We start from the raw sequence: 21,295 nt of genomic DNA on the forward strand, positions 1-21,295 counted from the left end.
ATTGAATAGTAGTGAAAGTCCATTTAATGGCAGTGGTCATGAATTTGAACTTTGACCAGTGAGCACAGTTGTGAATATTTAGCACATGCTGACCTGGATCTAGGCAGAGAGATTAGTTCAGTAATGAATAGGCATTTAACGTCTACCTGTCATTCATCACTGTGTTAGGTACAGGGAATACAGGAATGAATAAAATATGTTCCCTGTCACCTTCCTTAAGAAGCTTTAGAATAGGTGGTGTGACAGAGCCATGAACTTCTAAGCGTAACATGGTAAGTTCTAAGAGAGCTGGATCCCAGCATTGGAAGGCACGTGAACATACAAAAAACTTCTCAGGTCAATCTGGGGGTTCAGAGGTTTTTTTGGAGAGCATGATGCCTGAAGTGAGTATACCTTTATGAGTTGTAGTAAAATCCAGTAAAAAAAAAAACTGGGGGCTTCCCTGGTGGTGCAGTGGTTGAGAATCTGCCTGCCAATGCAGCGGACACGGGTTCGAGCCCTGGTCTGGGAAGATCCCACATGCCGCGGAGCAACTAGGCCCGTGAGCCACAACTGCTGAGCCTGCGCGTCTGGAGCCTGTGCTCCGCAACAAGAGAGGCCGCGATAGTGAGAGGCCCGTGCACTGCGATGAAGAGTGGCCCCCACTTGCCACAACTAGAGAAAGCCCTTGCACAGAAACGAAGACCCAAACACAGCCAAAAATAAATAAATAAAATTAAACAAACAAACAAACAAACAAAAAACTGGGAAATGTTCCATGTGAAGGTCCCTCAAGGAATTAGGGTCCACCAGGTGAAGGAAGGTGAGGAAGGTCCTCTGTGTGGCACATCCTGGGGGTATGAAGTAGCACCGTGTCGGGGAGAAAATCCACGTCAACGCTCTTAGAGAGGAAAGGAAGAAGGAAGTGGAAGATCAACAGATGGGCTCATGTCCACGGAACCTTGGGCATGAAGGGGAACCATTAAGAAGACTTGGAATTTTAGGGGGACCCCCTTGCACTGTCAGGCAGAGGGTGGATACAGAGTGGGGACTGGAGGCAGGAACCTCGCTTGGGAGGCTGTAGCAGCAGATCAAGTGTGATATATTGGACTTTATATCCGAAAGTGGGATTATGCTCACAGGGATGAAGGGAACAGGAATAGATTTGAGATAAATGTGTCAGGTTGAGAGATCTTTTTTTGAATGTGGCGGCTGATACGTCTTATGTTTCACTCCATTCCTTGACTACAGAAAAATCCCCTAACCTGAGACAGACATTTTGGAAATGTGTCATTGGTTACAGAGGAGGCAGGTGAAATAATATGAATAGATTGTCTACTAGCATCATTGAAATATGCACTATTTGGATAGAAGCTTAATAGTCTTTTCTTTGAATAAAATGATAGCCTACATATTTATTCTGTATATATTAAATAAATGTGTGAAATTTATTAAAAACTGGTAGAATTTAATAAAAAATAAAAAGATATATATTTTTTTTTAAATAAATTTATTTATTTTTGGCTGCATCGGGTCTTCATTGCTGTGCACGGGCTTTCTCTAGTTGTGGCGAGCGGCGGCTACTCTTCATTGCGGTGCGCGGGCTTCTCATTGCGGTGGCTTCTCTTGTTGCAGAGCACAGGATCTAGGCACACGGGCTTCAGTAGTTGTGTCCCACGGGCTCAGTAGTTGTGGCCTGTGGGCTCTAAAGTGCAGGCTCAGTAGCTGTGGCGCACGGGCTTAGTTGCTCCGTGGCATGTGGGATCTTCCCGGACCAGGGCTCGAACCCGTGTCCCCTGCATTTGCAGGTGGATTCTTAACCATTGCGCCACCAGGGAAGTCCCTAAAAAGGAATAGGATTATCCCAATATAATGAGCTCCCTGATAAAGGGATTTTCTTAAGGAAAAAGGGTAAGATATATGCAAAGCATAAGGCAACTAATGAGTTATTAAGTGGGTTATTTCAGTGTTGGGCCAGATCCAATATATATCTCTATCTCTATCTATCTATCTATAAAAAGATGTATTTTTGTACTGACTTATGTCTTAGGAAAAGTACTATGTCCCAACTTAACTTAGTGAAGTTTGGATGGTTAACGGCATGATTATAGAATTATCCATTCCAGGAGGAATAAAGCTCACACCGAGATAGAAATATGACTGTAGTGTGGAATAGTGGATTGATCAGGGAAGAGCGACATAGGAGACCTTGGTTATATGCCTAGTTCTTCCCCTAAGTCTTGGGTGGGATGCTTACCTTCTTTGTGGTCAGCCTATGTAAATGGGTGTCTTGCCATATCTCTTAGGGTTGTTGTAGGGACTTGAATATTAATATGTAAAAACACTTTGATAATTTTACGGTCAAGGTATATGTGCGTTTATTTGTAAAAGGGCTGAAGATGGTTTATTGAAATTAAGGCAGTCACCACATCTCACCCTCTCTCTTTTTTTTTTCTACTTGGACAGTGTAAAGAACATGACCTGGCCATGATTAACCAGCTGCTGGATGATCCGAAGCTGACGGCCAGGAAGTACAGGGAGTGGAAGGTCGTGAACACCCTGCTCATCCAGGATATCTACCAGCAGCATCAGCAGCAGAGGACGCCTATGTCTACCCCCGAAGGCTCCCTCCAGGGACTCGAGAAACCACCTTCCTCTGCCTGCATTGAAAATTCTATTTGAGAACAAGCCACGATGCTCTCCCCCTCTATCTTACCCCAAGCAACTCTTCAAGATGTTGTAGTAGCTTAACATTTTTCCTTATAAAGGAAAACTGAAAGCTATTTCCTGGAAGCACCAGCTCCTCCTCTAGGGATGCAACTGGGGTGAAGACAAACACTGATGCTGCATCACCAGTTTCAGTGCTTCCACCCCAGCTGGAGGGATGGAGTCCAGCTGAGCAAATGGTCTCTGTGTTCATTCTGGGAGCCCCCGGCCATGCTAAGTTCTGGGTGGGATGTGAGAACTGTCACCTCTGTTTGTTGCTCTCAAGAGAATGACAACATTCCATGGACAAAAGATCACTTTTTACCAGGGATACTTATTCATAGAAATACTCTGTTTTCCAAAAGAAGAATGTATATATTCCATCTGGTTGGGTAGCTGAGTTCCCCAAGTCATCTTTTGAGTGGAGGAATGCTATCTGTAGCAGTAACCGGAGCAGGACAGATGTGGTATTGTGGAACCCAAATCCCTTGCCTTTGGTCCAGAATGGTGGTGCCTTTTCCACGTGTTGAGAAATACTTCATAGCAAATGGCGTACGGGAGCGCCCAAGGAGGAGGCGTGTCCTATATTCCACTCACTCAAAGGACAGCTTAATATTTTCAGACTTTTTCCCGTTTGGGTAAGGGATCTGATTAATGTTTCCTTTCCACAGAACAGCTAAAGAAAACTCTCTTATTACACTTGGACACCTCTATTCCCTCCGAGCTTTTCTAAACCACTGTAGGACATAGTAATATGTCCAGCGAGGAATGTTTACTGCATTTGTCCTTGGGTGTGGTAGCTATGCACAGTATAAATGTACAACCAGGGACTTCCCTGGCAGTCCAGTGGTTAGGACTCCACGGTCTCACTGCCGAGGGGCCGGGTTCAATTCCTGGTTGGGGAACTAAGGTCCCCCAGGCAGCGCGGCACGGCCTAAAATAAATAAATAAATAAGTAAGTAAATAAAAAAATATATAAATGTACATCCAGATTCCCCAGGATCAATATTGACAAGATGATTCTGGTGTCTGAATTGTTTTAATATCTTTAGTATCTAAAAAAAAACCAACCCAACAGAAACAACAGAAGAGTTAAAACATGACTGTTTTATTTTTGTATGTTTATGTGTCACTTTGTGTCCTATGTGAATAGCTAAATATAATATGTTTGTTATTTAAGAATATTTATAGAAGTTCAAATTACTAGTGTCTTAAAAGATGATATACTATTATATGTTTTGTTCAGTATATATTTCAAAGTATATACTTTTTGCTTGAGAAAAATAGGAATACTATTGATTCATTGGAGTTATTATGTTGCACTATAATGTCTGAGGAATGCTCAGGAAATCTTGTGGGATAAATGTAGGGCATGCATTAATAATCTTTATTTTCTGGCTTTTCTCTCTGCTTCTCTCTCTCTTTTTTCTCTCTCTCTCCAGAATGCTTAGATTTCTATCTGTTGTAAACCATTCTCCTAACCAGAAAAGGACTTTCCTCTTACGTTATCCCTTCTAGTAAATATACTTTAAGTTTTATGCCATTTATGCCTACATAGCCTAAGCCAGATGAAGCACAATTAATGCAGTTTTTTGACGGAAGACCAATAGAAATTTTGGGGTTTACCATTTAAGAGAACTCATTTTATTAGAGAAACAATAGGAAAGTTTTCACCCACTAATCACCATGAATACTTCTCACCATAAGAATAACCACAACCCATCAAAGACCCATTTTGGCCTAACCCCTAGCAAATTGTCAACACAACATGTTGGCTTTATAGTGTCAAAGTATGTGGCTTGACATTCAAATGGAAATAACCCACTGAATTTTATCTTCGAACTAAATGGAAATAGTTGTTGAAATTTTCCCTAAGCTTTACTAAGAAGTCTTAATACTTTGTAAACAAAAAACAACCTTAGCATTAAGAAAAAAACAAAACAAAACCAGGAAGCAAGTTGTAATACTAGAAGCTTCTGAAAGGCCATGCTAGTCAGTTTGGCCCAGTAAACATTTAGGTGCTGCTGCAACAGGTGGAGCGAGCTGGGCAGGGCTCAGACCCTGCAGAAGAGGGGACCCGGCCCTCTGTGAGTTTACTGTTGGCACAGAGAGAAGCAAACATTTAGGTCCTCAGATTGGACCCTGAAGTTTCTGGTTTGAAGGCCAGTGCTTTAATCTCTTTACTCTAGAAATCAGCATTGATTCTTTCTGTAATTAGCAGCATCTAATTCTTCCCGTAATTAGGTGGACTGTTTAGGATTCACAAAGTAACCAAAGTGGTGAGAAAAGGAGAGATAATCACGGAGGAAAGGATGGTATGATAAGGCATTCTTCTACCTTTTTCTCTTTGGTTTCCATCACCAACCTATAAACGTTAAACCAGCTTTTCCTAAAGTGAAGTGCTTTGAAAGCTTTTGGCCAGGGCTTGCAAATATATTCTAACGCTTTACTTTGACTTTTCATGAAGACATATTTAACTGACCTTTTTAAGTCCATTGGTACCACTCCAACTTAAAGGCAAAACAGATCCGTGAGATTACTCAATCCAGCTTTTCAGTTACTTTTCAAAGTCAAGTTAGTCGAGATGTTTTTGCTTTGTTAGAACAGTTACTATGCAGAACCTCCCAAATGAAAGTTAAACTGAGATGCACGATTTCGCACCCGGCTCTTCTAGACCAAACTCACCTGCTCGCTTGTGACTTCCCTTCTGAGGATGCTTTCACTCTGTGTTATGTTGTGCTGGGAAGTAGGGGCGCTGCTGCTGTGAGTTCCCACTTTCAGCTCTGACCGCTGAGGAGGGTTGAGGGGAGAGAGGGCAGTGGGAGGAAGAGGGGGTGACATTCTTCAGAAGTAACGTCAGCAAGTCTCTCTTGGCCTCAAGCCATTTTTCTGGTCCGAAGGATATTGAGACAATTGGATTATTTCTGGTGTACTCCTGGGGATTGGACCATCTCTGAAATGGATTTTGGGCCCTTTCGTGGGCTCTAAGGGGACACTCCTAAACCCACCACTGTTGTCACGGGCTCCGAGGGCTGCAGAATGGCACACGACCATGGCCACTCAGGAAGTGGAGAATCTCTGAGCATAACTGGATCCAAAACTGCGGCACCTGCCATGATTAGGATCCGGATTGGACTCCTCTTTGGGGTTGTGGTTGAGGGACTGCTTCCCTCCGTTGGTGACCTGTAGACCCAAACTGGTGCCTGATGTGATGGTCTCAATGGCTGGACCATTGCAGTACCTCTTGCTGAGTCGCGTCCCACACTTGAAGGGTATCTATTGCTTTTAATACTTCTTAGTTGTGCCACAGCCTCAGCATAACATCCAAGTCCCAGGAAGACTCTAAAGCACACTGTTATGAAGATTCCAGGAAGCAAGACTGAGAAAGAGATTGTGCTGGAGTCAGATTTCACGGTGATGGTGAAACGATGATGCCTTGGGTTTAAGTAGCACTTCGTAGTTTGCAAATGGGGGTGTTTCAGTCTCCCCCTCCCTCTCCCCAGGGGTCTCTGTAATACTGGGGACGGCTGTGGATTACCATTACTCCTCGTGACCAAGGGGTGAGGTGCCTTGCGGAGAGCCCCACGTGGTACAGCCAGCACGTGAGCTTGAGTCTCCCTCCTCCCTCTACCTCTGCCTTGTGCAGTGGCTGCGGGGACCCAGCAGCTGGCCTTGGACTGCACATGCCATCGCGCTGCAATGGGCACAGGGCCGTGGTGGCTTTTGCGAGGTCATCCGCTGGAAACCCAAGGGCCCCTTTTCCTTGAGTTCAGTCTCTTCCTCATGGCCTGAAAGGTACTGTCCCTCCTGCAGTGACCTGCTGCTGGGCTGGCTGTGGCTTGGGGTGCAACTTATCACTCTGCTTCCTTTCCTTCCTTCTGTAAAGTACACTGCTTGTTAGGAGCTGTGAGATCCTTGGATGAAAGGGATCCATGTATTTTGTTTTCCTTTTAAAACGTGTCAGGAGGTGCCAGAGACGGAGCTTAGTGATTAATTAAGGGTTAGGACCTTAACTTTCCTCTCCATTCCTTTTCATGTAATTATGCTAATTTCCTCAGACAGCCTCTAAATCACAAACAATATCATAGAGACGAACCAGATACTTTTAAGTCTTTTGAAGAGAGGTGCTATACCCATTCCAGCCATATTTAAATTCATGGACACGTACCTCTTTGTACGATACTCTGATTGAAAGATAATATTTTGATGAGGCCACACAGAAGCTTGAGTGAGTAATTTAGGTACAGAAGGTGCCCATCCAACAGTCACTTTATGTTGCAAAGCTGCCGTGTCCAAATGAAGTTTTAGGATGCCTCTATTCTTCGTCTAATAGAATTTGATATTTGATTGGGGTTTTCCAATTTATTTCACCTTTCAATTTTATTTTGTACACGTATAAGAGGAATGGAGTCCTAGAAATGTGAGGTGACTGTCCTGCCTGTGGTTTTGTAATATGTCACTAAAAATGGAAGCCCCTGAAACTAGATTTTAACCACTCATAGGAAATGGACTGGGGATGGGCAATCCTTCCACCCAGCCCTGAGAGCTGCTCGTCTCAGGGAACAAGATAACGAACAGCTACGTGTTTCTCTATGTTGTGAGACAGGAAGTGGTGCTCTTGCCTCCTCTGCACATCTTTATTCTTCCTCACGTCACCACAGACTACAGAGAAAACGAAGAAGAAAAAATAGATTCGGTATTTAAAAAAATAGTTCTATTTCTCCTGCTGTGAGAAGACTTCACTGCCCTGTTTTGCTATTTCTTTGAGTCCAAAGGGGAAGCATGCCCCAGGGAGACGTCCAGCATCTCTTAATAAAGCCCAGGATTTTAAACCACCATTTTAATGTCCTTGCATGATGGGGATGTGACTTTTTGCACTGCATGGTGTTTGGGGGCAAGATGTTAACGTAGAAATGATACATTCAATCTCATCGTACTTTTGTTCTCTGTCTTCTACCCTCTTTGACCGAACTGAAAAAAGAGGCATGACTCATTTCTCCTGCTTTATGTGTTTGAGGATGACTTGTAAGATAAAAATAAAAACAGGAGAAAATAGATCTAGTAAAATGACATGGAAAACATTGGAAATGTCCCACTGGTGTTTGTTTTCTGCCCTGCAATGTTGCTTCCTCAAAATAAAAACTCCTTGGGAAGTGTGGAATGGCTGGGTTTTTATCATCTACAAAAGGTTATAGCGCCCTCTGGTGGCAGCCGCAAAATAATTGATTCGAGACGATCGATGTTTTTATTATTAAATGAAAGATTTAATTATGTTGAGAAATCTAATGTGGCCTCCTCCAATGGTCTTCAGCTTACAGGTTTCTTCGTACCGAGATATTTATATTTTTCACAATTGTCGGTGCACACAATTTGACTCATTATTAGGCACCCACATTTTGTTTAGAGAATCTTAAAAATTTGAAGATTATAAAAGTTACAACCGGAAACACGTAAGTTCCTTAAAATTCATAAGCTATCTCTGTGAAAAAGGAACAAAGAAAATATTGAAGTAGCATAATAAATTGCCTTTATTCTGGATCCACTGATGAGAGGAAGTTAGCCTGCACTGAACTTGATTCGCACCTCCTTGTTTGCTGTCTACACAAAGTGTTATTTTTTTTCCTCTCTCTCTCCAAATTTTCACTTTACATGCTGAGGCCCATCCTCTTTTTCCTCCATCTGCCAACACCAGATCTGTCTAGGCTCCCACACGGAAGCAGTAAAAATTATTCTAGACCAAAGAGATTAGCAAAAGGCATTGATACAGTATGTTCTTGATTTCTAGAACAATCTTGCATTAGTTTCCCATTGCTGCTGTACCAAATCATCACAAATGCAGTAGCTTAAAAATTGTGTTTTCTTCCAGTTGTGGATTCAGAAGTCTGACACCGGTTTCCTTGAGCTAAAGTCAAGGTGTGGTCAGAACTGTGTTCTTTCGGGAACCTCCAAGGAAGAATGTATTTCCTTGCCCTCTCCAGGTCACCCATGTTCTTTGCCTCCTCCTCCATCTTCAAAGGCAGCAAGGTATCTCTCTATACCTTTTCTCTCTAGTCACACCTTCCCCAGACTGACTCTTTTTGTTTTTGTTTTTTAACGTCTTTATTGGAGTATAATTGCTTTACAATGGTGTGTTAGTTTCTGCTTTATAACAAAGTGAATCAGTTATACATATACATATGTTCCCATATCTCCTCCCTCTTGCGCCTCCCTCCCACCCTCCCTATCCCACCCCTCTAGGTGGTCACAAAGCACCGAGCTGATCTCCCTGTGCTATGCGGCTGCTTCCCACTAGCTATCTATTTTACATTTGGTAGTGTATATATCAGACTGACTCTTTTAAGGACCCTATGATTACATTGGGCCCACCTGGATAATGCAGGCGACCTTCTCTGTTTCAGCAACCTGAATACAACCTGCAACCTTAATTCCCTTTTGTAACATAGACTCAGGTCCAGTGATTCATGGTCATCATTCTGTCGACTGTAAACCTCCATTTCAAATATCCTGCTTAGTCCCCCCTGAACCATCAATTTCTTCCAGAAATTCCAGGATGTCTAAATTTTCATGACAAGCATGAAATCCTTTGTCATACCATGTGGCTTGAATTTGATTTCATCAGAGTATGTTCACCACAGGAAAAGTAATTCCATCTTTACGAGGAGAAAGGGGAAAAATTTCTAGTTTTTAAAGTCACACATACACAGGTTTGACAGGTACAGTAGTTTCACAATCAGATCAAGTTTTAATAATACCTGCATTTAAAGACAAAGGATTAGAATGTCACTTTTGAGAACTGAGTATCATGATGCAGAGGATAATTTAGTCCTCACAATCTTAGGTTTATGAGCTGCTCTGTGCCATGTCAGACTGACTGAGGGCTCTGGCCGAGTCCCAGCTTCCTCTCCCATGAAAGAGTCGCAGAGACTCTTGTGAGAGCGTTATAATGTTCAAATGTACTGATAGGCATAGACTTTCGATAGGTCCTGGTCCTCATAAATCACAATCCGAGTATTATATTTGCCTTTTCTCTTAAAAAACCCAAACAAGCCTATCTTTACAGGTAATTCCTTGATGCTGCTCTGCTTGTTTATCCAGTCTCGTGGTTTAGGAAGTCATAAGCACTCTGCCTACACCGAAGTCTCTGCTGACTGTGTGTTGGCAGTTCTGTCCAGAGCAGGTGGTGTGGGGAAGGGACAAAACTCCCAGGCAAACAGGGGGCCTGGGTATTCTGCCAGTTACTATCCTAGCACAAAGGTTATGGTCGAGGACACCGTGGATGCCTGCCCAGACCCCCTCACTTGGCCAGAGCTTTCACGCCTCAGGATTTGCACTTAACAGCATCCCCCTTTTCCAGAAAACTGTTCTCAGCTAAATGAGAGCCACTCAGGCCAGGACGCTATGCTCCTCATCCTCAACCAGGATGGCCGTGGCCAATAATTGCCGAGGCCAGATGGCAGCACTTGACAGTCACAAGCAAGGTAGTCAGAATTACTGTAACGGACAGTAGTGACAGCCTGGGTCTGGTGCTGACCGTATGGATCTTTGGAGACTGCTAATAGAAGATGGTACCCCAGAGACAAAAATACATGGGAAGCCAACAGTATGTAGAAATATCTTCAAGGGAAATTGGATAAGGGGTCCAAATTGTTGCTGATTCTCAGGAACCACCCCCAAATAATATGGCCAATGGGTTAGGGGAGGGGAGGGGCATATACACGCCAAGTGATAAATGGCCTATGTCCTCTAATTTCTTTCTTTCTTTATCTTTTTTTAAAAAATTTTTTGGCCACACCATGTGACATGCGGTATCTTAGTTCCCTGACCAGGGATTGAACCCGCACCCCTTGCAGTAGAAGTGCGGGGTCTTAACCACTGGACCACCGGGGAACTCCCTCTTATTTCTAAATGTACAATTGGAAATGCCATGCTTAGCAGCTGGAAGACTTCTCATGTCAGTTCTTTGACCAGTAATAGCTATTGTAGTAAAAAAAAAAGGCCAAATAGAAGTCCCTGAAGCTGCCTTCTTCAGGAAAGATAGTAAATGAAAATCAACACTGCATCAAGGGGAATGGCAGAGATTAGTGCCACCCTAAAAGACTTTAAGGTACAGGGGTAGTGGTTCCCACTCATACCTATTCAATTTACAAGATTGTCTCCTGAAAAACCAAGATGAATCATGGCAAATTACGGTGGATCCTTGCAAGCTTAACCAAGTTATAACCCCAACTGTAGCTGCGGTGTTGGATGTGGTCCCTTTACTAGAGCAGATTACAGCCTCAAGTACATAGACCTTGGCTGGGTAAGGGGATTCTCTTCAATATCCTTCATTTTACATTTATATGAGATGGTTGACAATATACATTTATGGTCTCGCCCCAGGTCTATGTTTATTCTCTTGCTATGTATCACAAAATAGTTAAAAGGGAACCAGACCATTAGGACATTCCACAGAAAATCACATTGATTTACCATATCGATGACGTCATGTAATAAACAATAAAAACTTGATGAGCAAGAAGTGGCAGGTGCTTTGGAGGCTATGATTTGACACAGGAACTCCAGAGCGTGATAGATAAACCCTACAAAGATTCAAAATCTTGCTAAATATGTGAAATATCTAGGGGTCCAATTGCTTGGGGAAAACCAGGACATCTCAAGCAAAGGGCTAGTTACCATGCCTTAGACTACTACCAATAAGAAAGAAGCACTATGCTTCGTGAGACTGCTCAAGTTTTGAAGGCAACATATCCTGTAATTGGGAGGATTGTTCTGACTTTATCCACTGAGTGACAGGGAAAGCTTTTAGAGGCCAGAACAAGAATGGGCTCTACAGTAAGAATAAGCTGTGGTGCAAGTAATCCTCTTGCTTGGGCTGTGTGATTTGGCAGCTCCCATGGTAGTAGAGATTTATACAACACAGAAAGAAATAATGTGGAGTCTATGACAGCTTTCAACATGAGAGTCACGGCACAGATTCCCTAGGATTCTGGACCAAGGCCATGCCATGGCATACCTGCTGACTTTGCAGCCAGAACTAACCATCAAGAGGTGAGTACTGCTAGACATAACTTTAGGGTGGTCCAGAAGTAATTTATTGTAAAATGGAAGGGGCACAGCCAAGACTGGGCTTAAGCAGCTCTAGAGGGCACAAGGAAATGGCATAAACAGGTGCATCAGGCATCTACGCCACCTATCACTCTTGCACCGTCATCTCCCTTAGTTTAACATTGACGCCATGGGAAGTTTTCATTGTCAGACAGAAGAGGAAAATGCCTGAACCTAGATAATTGGTGGGTTGACTTTATATGTTAGTTTAAGCCAAAAATGAACTGCCCTATAGTCTCACTTATGGGTGACTCTGAAAGCCAGTGGTGAGCAGCAAACCACCCAGGAGTCAGAGCTTCAGGCAGTGCGACTGGTTCTCCACTTTGCGTGGAGAGAGGGGTGGCCCAAGTAACACTGAGGACAAAGAGGTCTGGGGGCGAAGCTTGAGGATCTACCCATGGGAGTGGGCATAATATGTGAGAATCTGATCTTTGTACTGAATGTTAATACCCATCAGAGAGCATCCTTTTCTGAAGAAGCACCAAGCAACCTAGTAGACGGATGAGTCAGCCAACTGATGTCCACTAAGCTCTGGCATTGACCACCCCAGGGCTTGCACACGGGCTCATGAGGGAGAAACCATAGTGGCAGAGATAGAGGTTAACCATGGGCCTCAAATCGCATGCTCCCTCCTCAAGGGGGAAAGCTCCTGCTCCGACTGAATGTCTCACCCACTAGTAACAAAACCAATGCTGAGTCCCAAGGAGGTATCATGCTTTGAGGAGACCAAGCAGCTACCTGTTGGCAAGTTGATTAGGTTGGACCCCTTCCATCTGGGAAAACGCAGTGTTTCACCCTGACTGGGATTGGTGAGGATCCACATATGGATTCATCCAAGGCTCACAGAATGTCTGATCTACGCACGGGATTCTGAATAACATCACCGTTATGGACTGAATGTTTGTGTCCCTCCAAAATTCATATGTTGAAATCAAATCCCCAATGTGATGCTATTTAGAAGTGGGGCCTTTGGGAGGTAATTAGGTCATGAGGATGAAGCCCTCATGAATGGGATTGTGACCTTATAAGAAGCTCATTCTCTCTCCACCATGTGACAATCCAGTGAGAAATCAGGAGTCTGCAACCCAGAAGAGGGCTCTGGCCTGAACCCGATCACACTGGCACCCTGATCTCAGACTTCCAGCGCCCAGAACTGAGAAAGGAATTTCTGTTGTTGACAAGCCACCTGCTTTATGGTATTTTGTCAGAGCACCTGAGTAGACTAAGAGCATTACCTTAACAAGCAGCCTGCTGTGCGGCCAAGGAAGTGAGGCAGTGAGCACATGACCGTGAGACCCAGTGGCTCTATCACATGCTGTACGTTCAGAAGCTGCTGGCCTGAAAGAACTTTGGAAAGGTCTCTTGAAGGGGCAGCTGAGGCACCTACTGGTAGGAGACACATTATGAGAGTGGAGCGCCATCCTTCAGAATATACTGTACTTTTCAAAAGCCAGTGGCCATTGTATGGTACCCTATTCACAACAGGCTAAATTACAGAAGTCAGGGAACAAGAGTCCCAAAATAGGACTGGCCAGTTGGGACTGGCCAACATCACTCCAAGTGATTAAGTTGGGGAATTTGTGTTTTCCATCCCTACAGCGTCAGGCTCTGTGGGTCTAGAGGTCCTACTTCTATGAGATAGGGGTGGGGATGGGCATAAGAATCCCAATAAACCAAAGACTATGGCTGCCACCTAGTTCCTCAGGCTAGGAGACCAGCAGGCAGTGAAAGGCTCTACCATACCGGCAGGGATCATTGACTATGATAATCACGAAGAGATAAGATCGCTGCTACATAATGGAAAAGGGAAAATTGCATTTGGCACTCAGACAATCCACTGGGGCATCTCTTGGTACTCATGCCCAGTTATAACCTGCCCAGTACAAGGGCAAGTACAGCAACCGGCCTGAGAAGTGTATGGTGACCAGGAGCTCTGACAGCTCAGGGGTGGGGATCTGGACCACAGAGAGCAGACGTGCAAGGCAAGGGGAATCTAGGATGTGTGCTGGAGGAAGGAGATAAAGTGTCAATGGAAGCCTTAGGACCAATGGCGCAGCTGGGCTATAGTTCATCATCCTAACTTGCCTCTTAGAAGTTTGCTCAGAAATTGTGACTGTGCCTAAATATAGTAAACACTATGAAAATCAAGAATAAGAGCTCAGGAGGTAGACTCCTTTGGATGTAGATGGTACATGGTTCAGATCCAGACAGACCCAAACCCCAGTGAATGTTGGCTGCTAACAGCTCACTACTGCCCCTTTCACCAGAGATTGGCCTTTGGCTGAATAGCAGTTGCCTTCTTACAGGCTGTCCTCCTGCTTCCTCTCCCCCCTTCTCCCCCAGAGGCCGGGGAGCAATATTAACTGGTTTACGAGGGTACAAATTTGTGTCCCTTGTATTAAGATAGGACCAACTCTGTGGTGCAATGTGTACTTCAGAGTGGCCCTTGAGATCAGATCAAAGCTAGTTTACATCCAAACCACTTTGTTCATTAGTTTTCTTCCCCTACCCTGTCCTGTTCACCCATGTCCCTCTTCCTGAGGGCACACCTCAATACATCACTTCAACAAATATCTCTGTCTCGCGCCATGCTTCTATGGAAACTTATCTAAGACAGTTATCCAGCTCTCTGTTTGTTTTGTTCACATGGGGGGCTCTTTTTGTTCTGTGCTGCATAAGGTCACCCGGGGAAGCACAGTATAGTGAGGATGATACTGTATTTCTCCTTGCTCAATAATTTGTCAGCCCTGAGAATAAACCCAGAATGCAAACGCTCTTTACTTCACACTCCTAACCCATCACCTTAATATACCTTAAGTATCATCCAATCCATGAGTGAAGTCAGAATCATTCATTAGCAACCACACAACACATCTTAGTTTTATACATTATGCACAAAATGCTCCATTTCATACCCTTAAAGCATTGGTTGGAATTTAAGTGTTTACTCTTGTCATCACCTATCTTTGCAAATTATTGATCAGAGTTGGATTGTGAGATTTTCTTTCTCACTTTCTTTACCTAAACATCCAAGTTAAGCAAATACCTCTCTAAAAATGGTTACCAGGGGGGAATGGTGGTGGCGAGGGAGAGTTAGGGAGCTTGGAATTGACATTTACACACTGCTATATTTAAAATGGATAACCAACAAGGACCTACTGTATAGCACAGGGAACTCTGCTCGACCTAAATTATGTAACAACCTAAATGAGAAAAGAATTTGCAAAGGAATAGATACATGTATATGTGTAACTGAATCAATTTGCTATACACCTGAAACTAACACAACATTGTTAATCACCTATACTACAATATAAAATAAAAAGTTAAAAAAAATCATACTGCCTTGCAGAGATGTCTCATCCTAATATTGTCTTATCATTAGCCCATTTTATCAAGGACAGTGTGATACTTTTCTTATCTTATGAATTGAGGTTAATTTTTGCCTCTGGATGTCCAATTGCTCCAGAACCACTTGTTTAAAAATGTTATCTTTCTTCCATTGAATTTTTGCACCTTTGTCAAAATTAGTTTGGCATATTTGTGTGGATCTATTTCTGAGTTCTCTGTTCTGTTCATTTGATCTATGTGTGTCTCCCTCTGCCAGTATCCCACAGTCTTGATTACTGTAGCTATATAAATAGAAATTGAAATCAGGCAGACTGCTTCCTCCCACTTTATTTTCTTTTGCAAAATATTTTAGCTATTCTAGCTCTTTGTCCTTTCATGTAAATTTTAGAATAATCTTGTCTATATCTAGGAAAAAACCTTGCTGGAATTTTCCCCAAGTTTTATTGAGGTGTAAATGACAAATAAAAATTGGATATACTTATGGTATACAAAGTGATGTTTTGATATATGTATATGCTGTGAAATGATTATCACAGTCAAGCTAACTAACGTAACTAACTCACAAAGCTATCACTTTTTTGTGTGTGTGGTGAGAATATTTAAGATCTACTCTCTTAGCAAATTTCAGTTATATAGTACTGTATTATTAACTACAGTCACAATGCTGTGCATTGTGACAGATGGCCAGAAATTCTGAGCTTTAGAGCCCTTTGACTAACATCTCCCCCTTTGCCCTATCCCCCTACCCCCTGGCAACTGCCATTCTAATCTCTGCGTCTATCAATTTGACTTTTTTAGATTCCAAATATAAGTGAGATCATGCAGTATTTGCCTTTCTGTGCCTGTCTTCTTTCACTTAGCATAATGTCCTTCAAGTTCATCTATGCTGTCACAAATACAGAATTTTCTTCTTTAGGATTTTTTTGTCTATAAAATCATGCCATCTGCCAACAGAGACAATTTTACCTTTTCTCTCCAATTTGGATGCTTTTTGTTTTTCTTGTCCAATTGCTCTGTCTAGGACTTCCAGTACAATAGTGAATAGAAGTGACAAGACTGGGCATCAATGCCTTGTTCCTGATCTTAGAGGAAAAGTTTTCAGCTTACCATTGAGTATGATGTAAGTTGTGAGTTTGCCACATATAGCCTTAACTAGGTTGAGGTGTATTCCTTCGAACTTACTGAGAGATTTTATCATGGAAGGATGTTTTATTTTGTCACATGCTTTTTCTGCATCTATTGAGATGATCATATGATTTTTATCCTTCATTCTGTTAATGTGGTATATCACATTTATTGATTTGTGTATGTTAAGCCATCCTTGAATCCCATGGATAAATCCCATTTGATTATTGTGTATGATCCTTTTAATGTGCTGTTGAATTTGGTTTGCTAGTATTTTGTTGAGAATATTTCTATCTATGCTAATCGGTGATATTGGCCCATAATTTTTTTTTTTTTTTTTTGTAGTATTGTTGTCTGGCTTTGGGTAATGCTGGCCTCATAAAATGAGTTTGTGATTCTTCCTCTTCTTTGTTTTGGAAGAGTTTGAGATGGCTTGGCATTAATTCTTTAAATATTTGGAAGAATATATCAGTGAAGACATTAGGTCCTGGCTTTTTCTTTGTCTAGAGGTTTTTGATTACTGATTCAATTTCCTTACTCCTTACTGGAATATTTATACTCATCAGCTGGTCAAGATAGGGACAAACTGGTGACTTAATGACATTAATACATATTGCCCACATATTGTGTGTAAGGCAGTATGTTTTATACTAATATTATTTTTATCCTTCATTCTGTTAATGTGGTATATCACATTTATTGATTTGTGAAGTAGGTTTTATTCTTTTGATAAATGGGGAAACTAAGCTCAGAGTGATTAAATGCTTTGCCCTAAATTGTGCATCCACTAAGAGCTGGAGGTGGATTTGCTTTGACTCCAGTTTGACTGCAGCTCCATTACTGAAGCTCCGACAAAACTGTAGGGTCTACTACTCAAGAGCTGAGAGCATAAATGGCTCATTTGTTCATTCTTGCTTCTACAGGGTCTAATATTAGCCTATAATCAGAATGTGACAAATAATGATTGCTTTGACCACATCAGAACAGCAGCTGAGTGATTAGGGTGTAACGAAAGGGAAGCGGTCTGCAGGAAGTTTGAAGAAAGGGTGCCCTTTCCCAGACTGTAGTCAATTGGGGTGAATGTAGAGGTGGCGCCCCCTGGGAGTTGACCTATTAAATCTCTGTTTCTCTGTCCAGTAGTTTTTTAGAGTTTTCTGAGGCTGCATGTGATTCTTGGGAGGCCCTTCTGTGAGCAGCCTTTCATAAATAAATGGCTAAACTTTATTTTTAAGGTTGATGATGAAATAAATCATAGGTCTGGGAAGAGTGTGAGATGGAAAGTTGGAGTCCTTAAAAATCTTACTTCCTCTGGGGAGGATAAAAGCTGTGGGTTCTTTCGTTGTGATAATGACAGACTGTCAGTGTCTGTCTGCCTGAGCCCTGCTCACTGACTAAATGCTGGTAACTGCTAATTGCTTCAAGAAGAAACTGACTCATAGCTTGAGAGTGACTTGCATATCAATGTTTCAGGCCCCTTGTGCTGGTTTTCTTTGAGAGCTGGAGTGTCGTTACTGGAGTCTGCACACTGGTTTCTCCAACTTCCTGCAGGTTAGGACCGGTTCAAGTGTGACTTTGGCCAAGAGATATCCTTACCGGGAAACGTAACACGTGGGACCAGTGTTCCTTGTTGCTGGCCGTTTCAGTCTGCACATGATGTCTTTCATTTTATATACACTGGAGAAAATCAAAAGCTCTTGATTAAATTTCTAGCAAGCTAGGCATTAGGAGTTGATGTTAGCGGCTACCCACACTTGCCGGGGTCCTTCAGTGTTTTCCACTCTGACTGCTTCTCTGAAAATGTATTAGCGTACTACAGACTGATGGCTGTGTTAGACACGGCTGCAGCCACGGTGACACCCTTTCTTTCCTTCAGGACAATTCTAAACTAAAAAGCGTGTTCCGACATGGGGAGGGGGAAGGGTAAGCTGGAACGAAGTGAGAGAGTAGCATCGACACATAGACGCTACCAAATGTAAAATAGATAGCTAGTGGGAAGCAACCGCATAGCACAGGGAGATCAGCTCGGTGCTTTGTGACCACCTAGAGGGGTGGGATAGGGAGGGTGGGAGGGAGGCGCAAGAGGGAGGAGATATGGGGATATATGTATACATATAGCTGATTCACTTTGTTATAAAGCAGAAACTAACACACCACTGTAAAACAATTATACTCCAATAAAGATGTAAATAAATAACTAAATAACTAAATAAAAAGCATGTTTCCAGTGCGTACCCCGCCCTCCACTTTAGGGGCTCTTTCTGACACTCCAGTTACCAGATGAGAGCGAGGGAACATGGTCAGAGTGAAGATGGACAGGGGACCGCTCACGGGGCCACTGTTATTGATTGCTGCCCTTTTCCACTGCAGCTGCTGAACTCTGTGTATTTTCTGGTTTGTAGTTTGCTCCTGGTTGGAAGAAAAGTAAAAGGCAAGAGATTGCAAGGGGAGAACTCAATGACTTTGAGATGTACCAGGAAGGGGACACATTTTTATGTCCCCTAAGGGAGAAATATAACCTTGCTCGTGATCTCTCCAAGGTCTGTTACACATCTGATATTCTTCCCATCTTTTCTGCGGGATTCTGATACCTGCTGCACAAGGCAGGACTCATCAATTCTGGGATGCCCACCTTGGCTGTCTCCCTGCCCTCCAAGCACATGGGCAAAGCTCCTGATCTCTTCCGTGTGTTCAATCTGGAAGGCATGCGCATGAGAATTACCTGGGAACTTCTAAAATGTCCTGATGACCAGGTCCCACCTCCAGACACTTAACAGATATAATTCATCTGCAGCAGGGCCCAGGCATTGGTATTTTTTATTTGAAAACAATCAGATGATTTAAATGAATAACTGGGGTGAGAATCACTTCTAAATGAAGACACTCTAAAATATTAACACTATCAAAAGCCACATAACTGTCATTTTTTTTTTTTTACTGAAAACTTTCTGCATATCGTCTAATTTAATCCTCATGACAGTTATTAATGATTTTGCCCTGGCAGAAAGAAACAGGCTCAGGGAGGTTAAGAAAATGCTAGTGAGTAGAAAGGGTGAGGGGTTAAACCTGGTCAGTGTGGCTCGAAAGCTCAGAATTTTAATTACTACACCATTACAGATGCTGCTTTAATTTTTTTTTTGCACAGGGATCTGAGCCCCTTGAAGGAGAAGATGAAGTCTTTTTATCGCTCTCTTTCTAGGGCTCAGCACTATGCCTGATGATAGTTGGACACGATGAATACTATATGTTGTTCAAGAATTCCAGGGCCTTTCAGTAGCGAGATGGGTCTTGGCACTGACTTCTGGGTCTTCAGAGAGTTAAAAACCAAAATTCAGCTGAATACATTTCAAAGATCTTAATGGCTTTATTCATGAGTCGGGCAGCATCCAACCTAGCAGATAGAGAGGAGCTCCAGAGAGCTACACAAGGCAAGAGATGCTGGAGGCAGAGGGGAGCAGGAGCGAGGAAGCTGTACTAGGCAGAAAAGCGGGTTGGTTATTGCAAGGTTACTTTCCTTACAGGGGAGAGTGGGGGTTTGTCAGGGAGATTACCTATTAATGCTGATCAGGCGATTCCTAAGTGACTGGTTTAAGATTCCATTTCTGGGAGAGCAGAATCTGTATTTAAGTCCTGGTTTGGTGACATGTGGCTTAGCCCAAGCGACTCCATTTTGAGCCTTTTGCCTTGTTTTTAACGAGTCATTTCTTCTTTTGCACCTGGCTCCTGTGAATCCCTCTGCCTCCAATGTCGTACATTATCCTATCCATTGATCTCCATATCATACTTATTTGCTTTATCTTACCTACCTTTTCCTACTTACTTTTCCAGGCTAACTTGGCTGAAATGGTTTTTCTTTCTTTGACCTCTCATGGCACTTAACACATGTATTATATTATTTGGTTTATGACCAAATCTGTACCATTCTGTGTTGTATGTATAAAGACCATATACTCCCATTTGGATTTGTAAGATAATTGGAGTAAGGCTGTAAACAGACCAGAATCTTCTGTTTTGAATTTCCAATAACCCCCAATACTCCAAGTATAGAGCACTTGCTAATTAATGTCTGTTTAAATTAGTCTGTCCAAATTACAGAAAAAAGTACTTCTAACATTAGAAAATAAAATTATTGGCATAAAGAACTGAATATATAAAGGTTTATCTCTTTATTTAACCATAAAATAATTCATTAATCTTGCACAAGGCATGCCACAGAAAATAAACATATTCAGTGACAGATATGTTTTTAAATAGTAAATATACTCTTATTTAATTCTTTTTATCACTGTAAATAGCTGTAATTCTTCTCTTTACCATAAGCTCACCTCTAGCTTTATTTTTCCAATCATGGGCTTTTATTTATATTTCATTTGAATGTTACCTATATGCTTGGGAAATAATTTTTCAAAGAAGTAGTATAATGTGGAAGTTAAGAGCACAGTTTTGTTTTTTTTTTTAAAATATTTATTTATTTATTTATTTATTTATTTATGTCTGTGTTGGGTCTTCATTTCTGTGTGAGGGCTTTCTCTAGTTGTGGCAAGCGGGGGCCACTCTTCATCGCAGTGCACAGGCCTCTCACTGTCGTGGCCTCTCTTGTTGCGGAGCACAGGCTCCAGACGCGCAGGCTCAGTAACTGTGGCTCACGGGCCCAGTTGCTCCGTGGCATGTGGGATCTTCCCAGACCAGGGCTCGAACCTGTGTCCCCTGCATTGGCAGGCAGACTCTCAACCACTGCGCCACCTGGGAAGCCCCAAGAGCACAGTTTTGAAATCATTCACTCCCTGGTTTACTAAGGAGAATATAATCTCTCAGTCTTGATTTCCGCATCTGCAAAATGGGATACCAGTAGTATTGCCTGAGAAGGTTGTTGTGAAGATTAAATGAAATAATAATTATAAAGCACTTAGTGGAACAACTGTAGTTTGCACTTGATGAATGTTCACAATATCCATATTATATCTTTATTATCATTATTAGAGTTTTAAAATGAGTGCACTTTATATTCCCAACTAGTCGTGGGGACTTTTTT

General features: G+C 42.4%; 2 protein-coding genes across 2 annotated transcripts in view; one reads left to right on the top strand and one right to left on the bottom strand.

The window, feature by feature from the left end:
* IPCEF1 (interaction protein for cytohesin exchange factors 1) overlaps nt 1-3,614 on the top strand; it is a 164,849-nt gene extending 161,235 nt beyond the window's left edge. Inside the window, exon 13 of the mRNA XM_036872212.1 lies at nt 2,446-3,614. Within this exon, the coding sequence (XP_036728107.1) occupies nt 2,446-2,661 (216 nt within the window). The 3' untranslated portion in view covers nt 2,662-3,614. The remainder of the gene's footprint in view (nt 1-2,445) is intronic.
* Nucleotides 1-21,295, bottom strand: part of OPRM1 (opioid receptor mu 1) — a 168,215-nt gene that overhangs the window by 75,812 nt on the left and 71,108 nt on the right. The gene's annotated exons all lie outside the window — the stretch shown is intronic.

This window comes from Balaenoptera musculus, chromosome 12 (genome assembly GCF_009873245.2).
Source record: "Balaenoptera musculus isolate JJ_BM4_2016_0621 chromosome 12, mBalMus1.pri.v3, whole genome shotgun sequence".
NCBI classification, from domain to species: domain Eukaryota; kingdom Metazoa; phylum Chordata; class Mammalia; order Artiodactyla; family Balaenopteridae; genus Balaenoptera; species Balaenoptera musculus.